This window comes from Corvus hawaiiensis, chromosome 1 (genome assembly GCF_020740725.1).
Source record: "Corvus hawaiiensis isolate bCorHaw1 chromosome 1, bCorHaw1.pri.cur, whole genome shotgun sequence".
Lineage (NCBI taxonomy): Eukaryota > Metazoa > Chordata > Aves > Passeriformes > Corvidae > Corvus > Corvus hawaiiensis.
In genome coordinates, this window is record NC_063213.1 from 65,456,273 (window position 1) to 65,474,263 (window position 17,991).

Genomic DNA, 17,991 nt, shown 5'->3' on the forward strand with positions numbered 1-17,991 from the left:
TACTTAGTGGTGGTTGATGATGTCTGAAGTGTTAATTGATCATCCAGCTACAGTATTTTGATTGCACAGTGTGCTCTCTTGCTTTTGCAGAAGTAAACCTAACTCTTGAAGCAAGGTAAATAGATTTACTTGTAATTTTAAAATGTTGCAGTATGCCAGCTTATACTAGATATAACCAGTTACTACCTGGATGTGTTTGTACGGTGAATTTGCTGAATGTCAGCCTGCTGGGTGGTGAACAAGCATGCTTTTGTTAGAAATGTAATTGTACTCTATTAACACTGTAAATTTTCAGGTAAATGAAGCTTCCCAAATCTGAGGTACAGGACATCACAATGACCAGGGTGACATCCTTTTCCGAAGTGTTTTAAAATACTTTCTTTTTAGCTGTCAGACAGCTTTCTATGGCTGTATCTCCTTTGTTCTTCATGGAAGATATTCTAGAGAAGTGGATCTGTGCAGGTATGGAGAAAATCAGGGAGATGAGCCAATATAATTCAGAATCACAGCCCAGTAATAACCGTTGCTTCTGTTGAGTGCTCGGCTTGAAGCTGTTGTAATTTGATTCTTGTTTGGTTTAGATTTCAAAATAAGTTCAGTACAGAAATGTAATTCATGATGTACGTAAAAGTAGAGTGATTAGCCATAGATAGAGGTTTACTGGGGAACTGATGTTTTTCTTGTAAAAGTGTAAAATTCTATTTCTACCTCTTGCATAGACCATGGAATTGTACATAAAAATGTGTTGCTTAGCTGTTATTTGATTCAAGCTGTTATTTGATTCAGCTCTGTCTGCTGAGTGCCAAGGATGCTCACTGCACTTGAGAGAGAGTGTTCAGCTTGCACGGGGTGTCGTGCAGACTTGAAATGCTTTAGAAACTTTTGTTTTAAGCTGGGTCAGGTTTACTTTGCAGCAAGTTAAGTGGGGGAGCCTGGGACTCAGCTGGGGTTACCCCTAAAGTCCTGGGGAGATGATCTCTGATGGATACTGAGACCTTGCTGTTGGTGTTACTGGAATGCCTGAGTTCAGCCAGTTCAGGAAAAGCGTGTTTGTGTCTGCTTTGGAATCCACTGTTGTGCCTGCACTGCAGTGTAATCCACTGAGTTCACATTGGATGGGCGCTTGCTTCCCTAGCGCCGGCACGGGAGCTGGGTAGGGTGGACGGGAAAGACACAGATTCTGTTACCAGCAGCCCTGCATTGTGTAACATGCAGTGCACAAGTGTCTCAGATAATGGCCACGGGTGCAGTCTGAGAGATTGCCCACGTGAAGGTTCCCCCCCAGCTGCACACAATTCACACAACCCCAAAGGTGCGGGTGCGTCACTGGGGCCTTTACACGGTAGATTACTCGGTCATTTAAAAACAAGCAGCGATGACACTGGAGGTGTTCAGCAGTTTCAGTCCTGAAAGGGAATCAATAACTCATATTCTGTGAAGAGAGGTGCACTGGATTAGAAATGCCAGTCTGCATTACTGCTTCCAGGCTTGCCAGTGAGTGTTCGTCCAATTAGTGTTTGACCGAAGGCTCCAGAAGCTTTTTTTAATTTAAAGAAGCCTTTCTCTATCAGTAGGCAGGCCTGAAGCTGCACAGAGGAGAGAGATCAACTTCTACAAAATCACAGAAAGGCTGAGGTTGGCAGGGACTTCTGGAGTCCATGTGGTCTGATCCCCCTGCCCAAGCAGGGCCACCTGGAGCTGGTTGCCAAGGACCAAGCATGTCCATGTGGTTTCTGTCTCCAAGGAGAGGGAGTGTAACACCTCTTTGGGCAACCTGTACTTGGTCATCCTCAGAGTAAAAAAATACTTGTTTTTCCACATAAGCAACAGCACTTTTACTTAAACATCCCATTATATGTTGGATGGATCCCCAAATGCTGCTCCACTGTAATGTCCAGCTGAAGTTTGTGTGTAGCTTTTTCAGTTCCGTGTACAAAGAAGGATCAGGAGTGTTTCTTTAATGCACAGGTCATTCATTGTGGGCTATGCTGAAGAAGGGGAACTCTCAAGGGAGTGCATGGTGGTTTAACTCCCATCTTCCTTCACTGCTGGTAAGAGGCATTTGTGTGTCTCATAGTGGATCCGCTCACAAACTTAAGCTGTGGATTTACGAAGGAATCAGTTTATGCAGAAAATGCCCTGAATTCCCAATAGACTGGAAGTATGAACCTGGCTCACTTACACTCAATTTTTGGTGATTGCTCAGTTGCTCATACACCCAGTGGAACATAATGCTTTAGCTCAGAGCCCTGCTTCCCAAGAGAGCAGAATGGCACAATGGGAGCTTCCACTGCCCCAAGCATGTGATCGTCCGGGGAAAGTTGAGGCAAGACACCTCCAAAGTCCTAGCCTGGAGCGGAGTCCACTGTTTGGAAAGCCTGGGTCTGTGCCTGCAGTGATTGTCACCAGCCTGGGGTTGGTTGTGAGCAGTGGTTCTTGGACCTCTTGAACTAAACTGGTGGTGTCCAACTCGGCACTTCTAATGGGAAATCCAAGTTTGGTCCTTTATCTACTATGGACTAGTAGTTCCTAACACAGAATGTTTTGATGTTGCACATAGTTGAGCCTCCCACTGAAATCCTTGGCTAAATAAGGTGAGGAAGGGTTTATCTTTGCTATTTGTTTTCTGTTAGCTTCTATGTCATCCAGGAGGAACATGAAGACAAGTTACCTGATACTAATTTTTCCTGAGAAGCTTGAAAATGAGGTATTCTTTATTTACATAATTTCTCCTTGAATGGCTAAGTATGTAACTGCTTGCTACACACTTGCTTGTTCCTTTAGACCTAGCTGGTAAGCATTGGGTTTTTTTTCTTTTTTTTTTACTTCCATCTGCTTTTTATTTTCCCCAGAGACAGCACTGAAGCATTCACTTTGGACAGTGAAAGCGCTCCCCCTCAAGCTTTGCCCTGCCAAATATGTTCATGCGCTTTGCAAACAAGAAAAATAAGCTTAATTTGGTCCAGTTCTTCCCTCAAGCCATACTTTCTCTCTAGAGAGGTTTAGAGTGGTGCCACATGTCTGTGCTCTCCCGTGCTGCACGCACCAGTTATTTTCCAGCTGATGTCCAAATGTGGTGGAAACTCCAGATAAGCAAAGTAATGGCAGATGTCAGAGGATGATGCTTGAAAAGTGATGAGTGATTTGAACTTTATTAAGGGGCCTGACTGCATGGAAAGAAAAGCAGGAGAGCATGGAGACAAAAGCAGCTGAAATAAAGTAATTCAGAGGCTCATAAAGTAAGAGTGACACAGCAGATTTCTGTGGACAGGAGATCACCTGGCCTCCACATGGGACAGCTTCAGCTGATGTCCTTCTGAACACCACAGCTCCCGTGGCACAAATTTACGTAAGAGCCAAGCTGTTGTTCATTCTGCCACTTGGGGGAAGAATTCCGTAAGCAGCTTTGTACCATTGGAAGGCACTGCCGGCCCGTGTGGCCTGAGGGTGGTGTTGTGCCGCTGGCACCTCGCCCTGACAGCTGCACCAGAAGCTCCCACTGCTCAGGAGCAGGGAGCTGGTTCGTCCCACACAGACCATCTCGACGGTGGGACCAGAACATGGCCATGCTGTTGTTTTCAGACTTGGTTGTCTGGGAACCTTGATCGGAGGAGCGAAGGGGAGAAATGGAGGTGAGGAAGAAGATGATGGCAAAGCAATCCATGCACCTGTGCTAAGGGACTGGGCTCTTAGCCAGGCACTGCCAAGCAGCAGAGTCTGTTTGTGCAGGTGTGTCTGTTAAATGGAGAATTCATGTTTTTCCAGCCTTCTCCATTTCCTGCCTACAGATGGCATTGGATTGCAATTTGATTGCCAGTAATTACATGGACTTCACTGAAGACACACACATCCCTTCACTTAGACTGCTTTTAAGAAATGCTTCCATTAAAACAGCGAAAACCCATCCCTTTTGTAGAGGTCTCAGTGCAAGAGATTGGACTGTGTTCTCACGTTCCCTGTACAATGTTTTCTCCCCAATATTTTTCTTGTTAAAGCACAGAAATTACCATATATAAACCACTATATACTGCTGCTATGGAAGCCATAGCTTGATGTGGGGGAAGGGGGTTTTTAGACAAAACCTACACTTTTGTTTACTTTATTTACCCAAATCTCACTGGCTAGCCACAAACTCAATGGCTGGCAGAACAGAAATGCATACAAACACACAAACAAGGATTGTGAGGTAGGTGAAAAGTTGACCAGATGGAAGCAAACCAAAAATGCTTGATAGCAGAGTTTTGATCATGTTGTGTTTCCCTATCAGCAAGGCAAAGGGACAGAATTTGGTCAGTTAAAGTAGATGGATCTTTAATTTTTGTGAAATCAGAAGCCTCTATCTGTCAGGGGAGGGGAGGTGCTCCCAGCTTCCAGTTACAGTGAGGATGCTGAGAGTCATTCATCTCCTCAGGGTCAGAATGTTTTCACCATCAGCTCCAAGCACTGAAGAGCCTCAGCAAAGCTGTCACCTTCAGTACTTAATGCAGGAGGCCAGCAAGCCTGTTGAAGGCATGTAGTTGTTCTTGTGAAGGCTTTTCCTCCTCTTTTCACTACACAGAGGCTTCAACTTGTCACAGCCTGAAACGCTGTGCAACCACTGAAGCTACTTGGGGGAAAAGGGGAACAAAAAATAATTGTACAGGAGTATGTGATATGGATGTGCAGGAACAGCCCCTCTGCTGAACAGCAACAGCGCTTGGCTGGTGCTGCTTGGTGGCTGCACATTGGCTCTGGCAGCTGGCACTGGCAGTGCACAGCCCGCACCAGCAGCATTGTGGTGACATATGGGGTTCGGTTGTGGGGTTTTTGGATGCCTGTGTGTGTCTAGTGCAGACTGCTGGATTTGCTCTTCACTAGGGTGGTACCAGGTACCACTTCAGCAGCTGAGGTACCACTCATCCTTCCTTGCTGTGCTGAACCAGCCCAGAGATGGTGCTCAGGGCTCATCTGATCTGTCCCACCCATCTGCTTGGGAAAGTCTCTCTCTCCTGCTTTGCTCCCATGGAGGTGTGGGTGAGCGCGGCTGGTATCCTTGACTGCCTCCATGTGTTACAGTCACGGGGACAGAGGGTGATAAAATACACAGGCACTGGAATACTTTTTTTTAAATGAATTTTTTTAAGAAACTGCATACATCAGAGACAAACAATAATTTAAATACCATGCAGTTTCAGTATGTACAAAAACTAGGACACAGAGATCCAGTTTAATTTTTTCTAGTTATTTACATCATTTTCATACAGCCATAATCTGTTAAATTACAATACTGGAAGAGCACGATTGACAGCCACCACACTCACTCCTATACAAAGACAAACTATATACATACACTTGGATATCATCTGGAAAATGCAACTGGTGCAGGAGTAACTGGGACACACAGGAACACAGGAAATGTCCCCGTCACCTCCTCTTTGTTTACAGAAGTTGTTCCAAGCTCGAGCAGACTGAACACCCGGGAAAAATAATCTGTCCCCTTTTTCTTTCCTGATTTTTTTATTAGCCATCTCCCACAGCTATTTATACAAAGTGTTTTTATTTGCAGGCACATTAGGGAGCCCCCATTCACGTGTAACTATGGGTTTCCACCTTGCCCATCTATGTTTATGAGTGCAAGCTTCACTGGGCATGTTGGAAGTGCTCCCCCCCTCTCTTGGTTTATAGTGTTTGCACTGCACAGGTGGTGCGGTAGGAATAAGGAAGGGTAAGTTTGGTGAGTAGTTGCAGTGACGACAGAATGCAATGGTTATACGTGTATTAGGATGAGATATATTTGTGTAATGGGCTCACTGAATGGTTTAACATTAAATAGCTGAAAGTCTATTACGTTATTTCCCCCGCCTCTTCCTCCTCTTCTGATAATACCCAGAGTGTTCACTAGGAATTGCCTAGACACGAAAGTTGGCCTGAGCGCCTTCCCAGCAAACCTGCAGCCTGAAACTTCTTCAACCTGCAAGTACCTACCCAGTGGGGTGTAGGATGGGCAAAAGCCACAATGACCACATTCCCTCTGAGTCAGAATTGTGTCAACAGGCCCCTGCAACCCTCTGCTGGTGAAGGTGTGGGTAGGAGGGTGATGTCACTATTGGGATTCCTAACTGTCACTTTTCCCAATCAAAACTTTTTTGTCCAGATGTTTAGGAATTGCTTTTTCAATCCCCATCATCTCCCCAGCCACCCCTTACTCCCCATTTCCTCTTCATTATTCCACAGGCTGCTGAACAGATGTCAAAACACTTGCACATTTTAAGTATTCAGGATTAGGTAGATTATAACAAAAACGCTTCTATTCCTTGACTTTAGATTATTGTCTCTGGAGACGGATGACTGGAAGAGCCATTTTTGTTCCGCTTTGATTTTTCCGTTCTCTAAACCAGCTGTAATTTCTTTATTACCTATTAATCTCCTCCCAATCAGAATGAGGATGACTCTGCTAACAGAGTCTTAGCAGGAATGTCATCATTACATCCTACACATAATCCAGGTCAAAGGGAGAGAAATCATGACTGTTTGTTGTTTGGTTTTTTCTTTACCCCCAACAAAATCACAGCTCCTTTGCCATGGCAGAGATGGCTTTCACAGATGTGAAAACAATTCTCAAGAAACAAGATTTATAAAAAAAGGGACCAGCAGTTCTCCAGTCTGTGTGCAACTTCCCATGGATTCCAGAGGTGGGTGTGCACACTGAGGATATGCTGCAGTGTTCAGGCCCTGAAAGGCTGTTGTGGAATGCCTTGACGAAGGTTAACTTTGCAAACTGCCCAGACCCATTGAAGCTAAAAGCAGATGAAGCATCAGTTTGGTGATACTTACTACAGTGCCAAACACCTTGTATGGCTTCTTTCTCTTCCCCTTCCCCCTTTTCAGGAATAAACTCTATTTGCAACTAGGGAAAAATATGGCAATTCTTCCACTTGTGTCCTGGTGTCTGCTCAGCCAGGAGTTAATTAAAAACAACCCCAAAGAATTAAGAAAAAAAAAGCATGGCTGCATGGAGCTGCCCTGGGGACAGCACAAATCATGGGGCAAGGCTGAATGTGGCAACTTGCTGAGTGGTCAGCAGGGACCTGCCATAGGCTCATCTGGATGAAGGTGCTGGGGAATGTTTGGCCATCACCCAGGACTCGGATGTTACGTGTCTCAACCAGTGTTTGAGGGTTTATTTTTGTGTGCCAGACTGGGAGTGTGGGCACTGCTTGGGGCTGTGCCCATGAGGGACAGTGGCAGTGCCCAGACTGACCATTCCCCTGGGGATTCCGGCACTAACAATGGACAGCAACAGCCTGTGACTTCCACCTCCCTCGTCTTAATTTTATTAATAAAAATCCAACAAACCCTCACCTTTCCCTCCCACTAGCCTACCAAGTCCTGTGATTTCTGTCACCACTGCTCCTTAAATGGTGTCCCTTCCATTTCACAGTGATCCTCTAAGCTAGCAATGCCAGGGCAGATGTGAGATCCATGCTAGGAACACAAGGATTTGTTGTTCTTCAGAACAGCTCTGTTGCAGAGCCCTTTGCTAATGCAAGGTCTGCGCAGTCAAAAGCAAAAAGGCTTTTTTCCCCTTTCTTAAAGCTCTGATGCATTCTTGTAACTTGTGTGCATATGTATGTGAATGAACTTATGAACAGGAACCCAAGGTTTTCATGAAGATAACCCCAAAGCCGTGTATTCCTGGCTGGTACGTTAAGTGCTCTGCCTCTGCTGCACTGAGCTGATAACACTGCACATTGAAGGCTTCCACTACTGATGAACTTCTATCTAAAGCAAGTGTGAGCTGGTGATACAGGGATCACGGTGTGTTTCCTTAGAAATCATCACCCAGTCTGGGAAGCACCAGAAACCACCTGGTTTTTACTTTCCTTTGATCTTCCATCCTCCAACAGCCAATCCTCATTTAATAGCTAATAATCCATAGCATTGTAAGGATGGCTATGGATGAGAATGAAAAGCTTTTGCTTGTCTCTGATGGAGAGCCAATCTGCGAGGCACTGAGTGCCACCACCAAGTGTAGATGGAGGGCGTCACCCTCGCTGCCAGCGCTGTTGGGGCAGGCTGGGTGCTAGAGCCACTCCATGGGCTACATGCAGGTTCTTTGGCTGTACTCCTGCATCCAGAGGAGTGAGATGAGGCCTGAGAAGAGGCAGGAGTGTTGGCACTACACTGCACTGGCCATTAAATGCTCAAGTGTGAGAGGCTTTTCAGCCCGCAATCAGTGAAGGGCGGTGTTAGCATGGCACAGGGGGAGCTGGACAGGGAGCACAAAAGAGAGGATAGATACATGGAAGACAGTGAGAAACGAAAAATCAGTTAAAGAATAACAGAAATAACAATTCTGTAGTAAAAAACTTTGGCCTCTCTGTTCACACTGTCAAAGGAAAACAGCCATTGTGGAAGAAAAGGTATCCTGAAGTAATAATCTGGAACTTCTTACAGTAATGTTGCTACAGTGCTTTTGGCCACCATCCCAAAACATGGCATAATAATGTCTTGTAAGAGCTTGAAAGGAATCCTGACAATGTTTGCCCCAGCTTGCTGGCATTATACTAGTTAAGGACTTAATTCTGGAAGGGGATGGCCTAAGTTCAGAAAAGCACTTAACTGTGTTCAGGTTCCAGTAAGCCTGTCAGACGTTCTTGAAAGCAGTGAGGCTGTGTGTGCTTCCTTACTGTAGAGCACACGCTTATGTTGGCAAGTAAACCAGGCCCAGAGCGACCAGCTCTCCAAGCTCTGCTTGGTCAGTTTGTGTGTTAAACCACTATACGAAAAATAAATTAAAACCAATAAATTCAGAACACCTCTGAATTACTGTCCTTATGCCTCAGCTGTGGGTACCAGTGACAAGTCCCACCATCCATAAGAATGCCCCAGACTCCTTTTGTTAGGCCAGGTAACACGCTTTGTCACGCTTTGCTCAGTGTGAGTTTAGGATCAGTTCTTTAGACACCTGATACAGAGATGGTAGATATCCTTCATGGAACCTCCAGCCCCTCCAGTTGCGTGTCCCTCTGCAAAGCTGGAGGGGAATCCCAGCCTTTCCTGCTGCCAGGGGCACGTTGGCTCTCACACAGTCACAAGGTTTGGGTGTAAGACAAACTACAAGCGGAGCAGATGCCATGCAGTGACCCTGAAGAGATGGGTTTTTGCTTGCTGGTCCTCAACGTTCTTGTCACTTACTGCTAATGGGCTCACAACTGGGTTTAGAAAATTATACTTCAAAGAGTTGGAAAACAAACAGTTGCTAGAACTGAAGCAGCCTTCAGTAGGGAGTCCTGCTCTTTAGAGGTGGTACTTTTTTCTGCTTGGAAGCTGAACAATGTCTACTGATTGGCTGTAAACTTCTCCAGGGAAATAAATGCTTTTCTAGTCAGATGATATTCACAGACGGGCTGGCCCACGGAATAGTTTCGCTCCTTCACCATCCTCATAAGGTGCTCTCAGCTTGAAAGGAGTGTTTGATGTAAGTGCTTTAGTGCCATAGGGGCTCACCTTTTGGAGACTTCACCCAGGCCCAGTGATTCCCTAAACACCATTTCAGGACTCTCTAGAGTTGATGACAGAGGCTTGTCAGGATGAGGGGTGCCTGAAGACAACAATGGTTGCATCACCAGCTGGGCTTGAACATGTATGGCAAATCCACATGCCGGGAAAGTCCTATACATAGATGCCAAGTCTTGGCATGATTCCCACCAGGGGTATTTTCTGTTACTGAAGCTTGAACCAGCAGGTCTGATGATGCTGCAGTACTCATCACATGTAAATACAATTCTCCTTTTCTTTAATATTTATTTTTCTACTCTTTTTTTTTTTTTTTTTTTTAAAAAGGCAGTTTGGAAGATTTACATTGTACGTAACAGGGCAGTGAATAATACCAGCACTTATGGTTCCTTTTAGTTATGTTTTGAAGATGGCATAGTAGTCAGGTAGAATTGATCTGCTACGGTCTGTGAAACCTGAAATGCAAGGGGAAAAAAAAAAGAGAAACAGTAAGATAATATCCTCACATATATATTGCACATAAAAACATTGGAGAACTAATTGCTACAGTGACACCATTAGACAGTTCAATTCCTGCAGCACTGACATCAGCCATGCTGGCAAGAGGATCCAAAGGAGACAGACACTCACACTTCCTTGGTCCTTGCCAGACTCACAGTTCATAGGCATAAGCTGTTTGCACCAAAATCTACCAGAGACATTCATACACTTTGGGTCCATCCTATGGGATCCCTGAGTGGGTGACAGCAGATCAGCTCACCCTCTTTCAGGCCATGCAAAGCCTGATTCTACAAAAATTGTCTGGTTTAGACAAACCTTATGCTATTCTGCCAGAAAGATTTACATACAGTTTAACTGTGATTATTCCTTCATGTTAGAGGCTAAAGAGACAAATGGAGCTAAAATGGCCACCCTTCCTGCAAGGCACCCTGCGTCAGAAGGCCTGGGTTTGTCAGATCTGCAAATACTTTTTCTAAGCTTTGATTTTTCAGTCTATTATGAATTAATTAATGAGTCCCACTAGTAAAGTGACACTCATTCTTTGCTCATGCCACTGCTTAATGACATGAAGAGCTCATTACCTTGCTAATGACTCTATAATGGTGATATATCTAAGTTTATTTAAGGGAATTACTCTCTTTTGTTTAAGCATGCTTCCTTCAAGTGCGTATTTCCCCAAGCCACTTGTCTAACCAGTAAGTCCTACTGTTCTTCAGGCAAACCCTTATTCCAGTGTCTGTTATATGAGCTATGGCTCTCTGTATGCCTGGCCCAGACTTACTGAGTCCAAGCTGCTCAGTGGCTTTCAGATACAAACTTTAAAGGGTCACTGCTCACTCTGGAAGAGAAGGGAAATAACTGCGCAGAAACCTGTGAAAGCCAAGCAGATGGACAGACTTCTGGAAAACTAAACCAGTCTGTAGGTTGCAGAATGCTAAAGGCTTCATGGAATTCAACAGAACCCTCAATGGAGCTTGACTACTTGTAGCAACACCCCCTTTAAAACAGCCTCATCCTTTCTACATTTGTCACCTCGCCCTGGAGGAGCCAAATGTCCTTCAAAGGCTCAGTCACCAGGGTCAGCAGATCTAGGCCAATTGTACATCCTAAGGCTTCTCCCAGACCTTGTGGCTCAGGAGCAGCTGGCTTGTCTCTGTCTCTACAACCCCCAGTGCAACCAGCCTAGCACATGCTAGGATGGAGATGGGAGATCGTTTCTGCAAGGTAATATATGCATAATACATGTGGTGAATTTTAATATAATTATTAATTTATACACATAAAAATCCCCTAATACAAAATTAATTTTTCCTTAAGCTTTTCTGTATTTTTCCTAAAAGTACCGACTGCATTTTTCATGAGCACTGAGCTTATGAACACATTAATACAAGGGCAGCTCCAGTTTTGCACCAGATCTCACTGTCACTTGTCTTCAGTACCCCACACTTGTCTTTAAAGTCTAAAGTGTTGATTTGCTAAGGCCTGACTTCAGCCCTAGCCTGTCAGAGAGGAAGGTGGTTGGTTTGGGCTCATGGACAATTAATTCAGTCTCCACCTTTAAAAAAAGCCCAAGGTGTAAATAATAGTGCCTCTCTTACAGGGTGGATCTCGCTGTGCCCCACTGTGTCACCCATGGTCAGACATGGAGAACAAGACTGAGAGATCTGTGGGTGGGAACTGCGTGGTGTGGAACAGCGGCACACTCGGCAGGGCTTAGTGTGCGCTCGTTCAGACTTTGCTACGTGCTCCACAAGGGTTCCCTGTCCTCCTTCAGACACCAACACTTTTTTTAAACTTTTGTTCTCAGAAGAACAGACATGCAGCATGATGATTTAAAAAAAAAAAAGGTTATACTTCATTAAACGGCACGTGCCTGCATAATGCCACATAATGGCATAGCATGTGTTCGTCTGTGTGAGTTGCTTTTACAGCCTGTAATTCTAAATGTTGTCTAGACCTCATGGTGTGTTCAGTGCATGTTGGAGAAACAGCTGCTGGCTTTGTTTTTTTTTTTTTGAAAACAGCAGTATTCATTTACAGTCTTAAAAAATTAATCTCCCATCTTACCTTGTTAGATGCCTACTTAATTCATGAACTTCCATTTCAGAGCTTTTAAATTCATTAAGCTCTTTTCGAATGGCTGCCTGCAAAGGACAAATAAACTCATAAATGTATAAATGAGAGAGATCAAAATAAGTTCACTTTGTTCTCAAAACAGTATATTAAAAGTAAAGCAGATAGATAACATCAGAGAGACAAACAAAGACTTTAAAATGTGAAAAGGAACAGAGATAAGCATGTTCTAAACCACATAAAGGGAAGAGAGATGCTTCAGTGGAATGGCTCAATTTGAAAACATATCACAGACAATGCAGGTACAGAACCCAATTCTGGCTTATTATGTAAACCTTTACATGTACAAAATCCAAATTAGTGCAAGCACGAGAAAAAAACCTGTGCACTGCAGTTTGTGAAACACTGTGATCTAGACTGGGCCCAGATCCTGACAGACTTGTGTTTGAGATGTCTTCTGCCTCTATTGGTCCTGAATTTCCTTGGGTGAAGTTACCTAAAGCGACTCACCTTACTTGGGAAGGGAAGAGGGATACCTGACTCCCTGCCCTCTACTCTGCCTCGAGCTGTGCCCCTCTGCCCTGCTCCTCCCTTCTGACCCAGCTGTGCTATTTACTGAACTGATTCAACAAATTAACCCAGCAGAAAACCTGCCATGATGTGGGGGTATTCAGCCTCTGTGGCTTGTCTGTGAGGGAAAAGCAAACCAGGGGCACTGGCAGGAAGAGAATTATTGAGGAATAAATAAAACAGAGGGTGTGACTTGGAGGGACTCAGCTGCATGGTAGAGATGGTGCTCAGCACAAATGGCTCAAGTCTCAGGCCCAAAGTCAAGACCTCTGACAGCACTGTGATATTTGTAGCTCATGAATGATTTCACTGTGAGCATTTGGAGGGGATGTGCAAGGTGTCTGTTGCGGCAAAACGCTCCCATGCGTCCAAGGTGTGTGCACTGCCTTTCTGTGTGATGCTGAAAACATCAACATCAGAGGTGGAAAGGGGGTGTTCCAGTAAGTGGTATTCGTGTCTGTCAGGAATTTTTCTCAGTGAAGGAAATCTAAACCAGTATGAGCAGCATGAGCCCAAAACAGGACTTTTGCAACAGCCACTGATTTGGTCACCAACTACCTTTGCTTTGACAAGCCCTAAGTGGTGGATTTTGCAAGTATTTTTCTACAGAAAAGGCCCTTTCTGCTCCTTCTGCACAGCTTTGGTTTCTTATTTCCCTTAGAAGTGCCTGTCAGGCGCTGCCTCATCCATCAGGACAGAGTGATGGCTATGCAGCAGCTGCAGGGCTGCCTTCAGCAGACCAATCTGCTACTGAAGTGACTGCGAAGGAGGCCACAGGGGCTGCTGACTCCTACAGGGACTGAGATCTATTACCCCTCCCTCCTTTGTCTGTTGGAGAGATGCAAAAATGTCCTTTTCCTTCTCCCAAGAGTCAGACCTGCTAAAGACAAACTCTTGATTGAAGGCAGTTCCCTTCACGCAGCACACAAAGCAAGATTTACTGGCAAACAGAAAAGCCCAGATTTTATTGCTAAAATCTGTTTTTGCAATAAATCTGGCCTGTGCTGACCAGTGAAGACAGCTATTGAATCACAGCTCTGGAAGAAAATAATCCTATATAGGATGATGCAGCTTTGTTTCAATCTGTCTGGCTATTTTTTCCAACAGTGGACATAGTGTTGAGGAAAAGCAGGTCATCTGAATGGCAGAAATCAGAATATTACCCACAAGACCCAAACAAAAACCAATCTATCTGCTTCCTTATGCCATAAAGGGCATTAATATTAGAATGACAAACATCTCTTCTTCTGATGGTGCTTTGCTAAGAAGAGGTCAATCTGAAGGACTTAACCCTTTTCTCTGACTACTTAACTTGCACATGCATTATAAAAAAAGTGACATCAAAGCCTTAATACTAAACTCTTTACTAGGTTACATTTTATAGTGATATTTAATGTTTGTTCTTTTCAGAGACACAGGATGAGGAAGGACTTGTCTGGAAATCAAATCTCCATGTCCAGCTGAAGTTTCTCCATGCCTTTCATCCCAGACAGGGATCTCTCAAAGGCTGCAGAACCAATTGCAAGATCTATTCCCTCCCTCATCTACCAATTAAGAGAATAAAACTAAGTCAGTTCACTAATATCTTACCAAATATGGGGAGGTAAAATGAGAAAAGCTAATTTAACCCAGTATATTATGGTCTATGCACAGTCCAGAGGAAGTTTTTCTTTTTTTCAGATCAATTTATGCTACATTAACTTAACCAAAGCTAAACTAAAAAAAATCCCTCTATCAAGGAGGAGACCAATGCCACAAAACTATACAAGTCCTTTGGTTGACTTATACAAGTATAACAGGCTGTCCTTTGTGAATAAAACCAAGAGCACCATAGATGAATGGCATGGCTGGATATTCTGCTAATTCTCTAAACACTGGACATCATGCTCTCCATTGCTGAATGAGTGAATTTCATGGCAAAGAAATAGTCAAGACTTGAACTCAGGTATCTGAAAGTCTTTAACATTACAAGGGCATCATAGAGTGACTGTAAGATTCATGACTGAATCACTGAGCCTCATAGTCTTCGCTTCTTATAACATCCATAAAATCTTTTAGATCTTTTTCCCGAGGTCTCATTAAGACCCTCAGCATGTGACTGATATAATTTGCCAGCAATTTAATCCCTCTGCCATCAATGCCAACACCAGAGACACCATTTAGTGGAAATGTTCCACCAGTGCTCAGAGGGCAGTGCCATCAATACCAAACGTGTGTCTTCTTTTCATCTGCAGGTCTTGTGTGGTTTCAGTTCACTGCTTAAAATACTCTGTGGCAGAAATCCTGAGAAAAGGTCCCTGTTGTAACACAGTAGAGAGAAGTGACTTGGCTTTGAAGGGATGGAGGTACCTTTGCTAAATGGACCTGCTGGCATTTCCACACCCAAGCCTGTCCTGTCCTGGCATGGCCATTCTGGCACACACTCCTGTCTCACTGCTCTGCTAAGTCTTGCCAGAGCTCTCAGCTGGCAGCATAATGTGGCAAAACCAAAACTGACAAATAACAGGGCTGTCATCAAGACCTTTCCTCAAGGGGCTTGGGATTCCTTCCCTCCCCTGGTTTCCATGCATACAGAAACCTTCTTGCCAAAGATTTATGCTTCAAAGAAACAAACCTTGTGAATGGGAAAAAACCACAGGTGTGTTGGGAAGGAATGTCAGGTGGATGTTTACTCCTTGACAGCCATGGGACCTGTGAGACCCAAGGGATGCTGTTTGCCACAACATGCCCTGGCTGTTCAGGCCATGGCTCTCCCAGAGTTGCCCCACTTACTTTGTCAGCAGCTGTGAGTCGTGTCCAGGGTTTGTCTGCCCTCCTGTCGTAGTCTTGCGCGTCTGCCACTTCCACGTAGTCACTGAAGCGGATGAGGATCTTCCTCTCACGTAACTCTTCTACTGTGGGCCTTTGACTCAGCTGCAGGTTTGAGGAAGGAGTGGGAAAAGATATCAGGACTTTGCTTTTTCCCTACAGAGTGCTGCTTGGGGATTTATTTTACTACAACTGATGTTACAGTAATAAGAGGGTTCGGACATTCCTTTGTTTTTTGTGCTTTGTTTTTATTGGCCTTTCACAGAATTGCTACCTGGGAAATGCCTCTTGTTAGAACACCTTGAATATCATCTCACCTTGCTGCCAGAGCAGCCCACTGTTCTTTGAAAAACCGAGACCCCAATTCCCAGCTGAGCTTGATCACACTTGCCAGAAACGAGATGCAAGAAAGTCTCCCAGTGCACTGATGTCCCAGGAAGAGACAAAGACCACGACACAACTTTAAAACTACCTGCACACACTGTGCACTTTCCAGCCTTCTGCTGCAGTTGTCTGTAGTTCTGCACTGCCTGGGAAGAGTCAGGCCAAGCCATGGAGTGGCTCCTGCCCTGAATTATGTGCAAAAGGTGAAAAACAACTTTCTTTACCATTCTGATATTCTGCAGACCTGTCCTTACCTCCAGAAAAGGCAGACAGGATGATTAAGTCCTCATTGAACTTTTTGCTGTATTTATTGACAGCTGTGGTTTGTGTCACAGCATATTTGACTTTTAGAAGTTCCTGTTGTATGCTACAAGCCAAAAAAAAAAAAAATGGCAAGGGTGGATTGTATCACGTCAGGAAAGCATGTTCATTGTTTCAATGCATTTCTTTCAAATTCCACAGCAGAATAGGCAGCCACAGTCAAAACTCCTCTTAAATTAGTGTGCTGATAGTCCACATGTCGCACAGCCAGTTACATGGGCAGGGACAGGAGTTGGCTTTCAGGGGGCAATCCTCCTTGGATGCACAGCATGCTGGCGAGTGTCAAAAGCAATTACACAATTGTTTCTAAAGAAGGTGCTACATAAATATGTGCATGTGGCTGTAGGTTAGCTGAAAAGTTTCACTGTTAGAGTAGAACATTTGTAACCAGGATAACATCAGGAAAAATAATATCCTGATAATAATTTCCTACACGGTATATGATGCTCTTCCCACTCACTAGAAGTAGATGTGTTTGAAATACTTTACCCTTGTGAAGGGTGAAAGGCCTAAATATTTAATAAAATGCTTGAGATTCTGTTCTGCAACATTATTTATGTTCCTGAATCCACCTTTCTTCCAAATTAAGTATCTCAGTTTCCTGCATTTTGTCGTCCAGGGAGATCTAAAACAGCCAGGATACTGAGTGAAGGATGAAAAATCCCTCCTTTCTTCAGCATTTGGGTGGAGCTTCACCGCCCTATCCTGCATCTGGCTGTAGGCGTGTGTGCTTGTTCTTGGCACAGTTGGTTGTCTTTCTCTTCTTTGTTTAGAAAAGATGATTGTGATGGGAGGTGGCAGTGGGGCTGCTCTCCTTACACCAGTATCCCTGAGCATGCACACACAAATTGGGTTCAAACACCTCATGTGGAGGTGGTCTGCAGAGCTGCACTAATGTTCTGCCTGTGAGATGCTCAGGAGAACAGGAGTGAGGATGGAAAAAAGATGCACTGACTCTTGTGCCAGTGCTCTGGCTGTGAAAGAGTCCTGAAATCCATGGCTGATATCACATAATTCATGTGTAGCCATAAATCTACATATATTTCCATATATAAATACACCCACACAAAATATATTCAGTACATTACACCAAAGTGCCAGTCTGATCATGCTAAGTGTAAAGAGAGAGACAACCACGTTAAGTCATTTTCTAAAAGCCATTAATTAAAGCTACATTATTTGAATGGTTAACAAATTTCCCTGCCTTCTTCTCATGCCATTGCAGAGATTTCCAGTGACCTTCTAAGTGTGAGGGTCTTGCAGTATCTTTGGGCTGCCCAGAGCTCCCTTAACTCTTGAATAGCTGGGGAACCAGCTTTGCAGGACAGACTGCAAGCAGCCCACTGCAGGTGTCTGTTCAGTGTGTGTCCACGTTGAGGGCACAGCTCATCTGAGATCTCGCCTTGCAGTTTATTTTTATGATGTGTGAGCTGTGGTCTCTTGGGTCTAAATTGCTTAATGCTACAGAGTCCTTCTCGAGCAATGCCTGAGAAGGAGCTCTTCTAACAGACAGAAAGAATAGGGCACATTCAAAAACTCCAGGACAAGGACATGGCCAAGGGCTCAATGTCCGTGGCATGAGAAATGAAGCAAACCCAAGCACCACCACCAGGTAAAGTGGAGGGGGACTTACTCTTGCCACTCTGGTCTTGGGATTTAGTCAAATGTAAAATGCTGAGTTTGCTCCATTTCAGTCACAAGGAAGCCTGTTGTCTTGGCACATCATCATTGCCTGCTCTGTTACTTCATTAAAACGTTATAGTTGTTATTTAAGGAAGAAACCAAGCTGAAAAATTACAAACCCTAACCAGCAGCACACACAACCCCCTCTCTCCT

At 44.3% G+C, this 17,991-nt stretch overlaps 1 protein-coding gene across 9 annotated transcripts in view; it reads right to left on the reverse strand.

Moving 5' to 3' along the window:
* Positions 1 to 5,095: 5,095 nt before the first annotated feature.
* Positions 5,096 to 17,991, reverse strand: part of PHACTR1 (phosphatase and actin regulator 1) — a 307,511-nt gene continuing 294,615 nt past the window's right edge. For all 9 annotated transcript variants that reach the window (XM_048308918.1, XM_048308907.1, XM_048308880.1 and 6 more), the window contains 3 exons: positions 15,415 to 15,555; positions 12,067 to 12,143; positions 5,096 to 9,953 (listed from right to left, as the gene is read on the reverse strand). In XM_048308918.1, the coding sequence (XP_048164875.1) occupies positions 9,938 to 9,953; positions 12,067 to 12,143; positions 15,415 to 15,555 (234 nt within the window). In that variant the 3' untranslated portion in view covers positions 5,096 to 9,937. The remainder of the gene's footprint in view (positions 9,954 to 12,066; positions 12,144 to 15,414; positions 15,556 to 17,991) is intronic.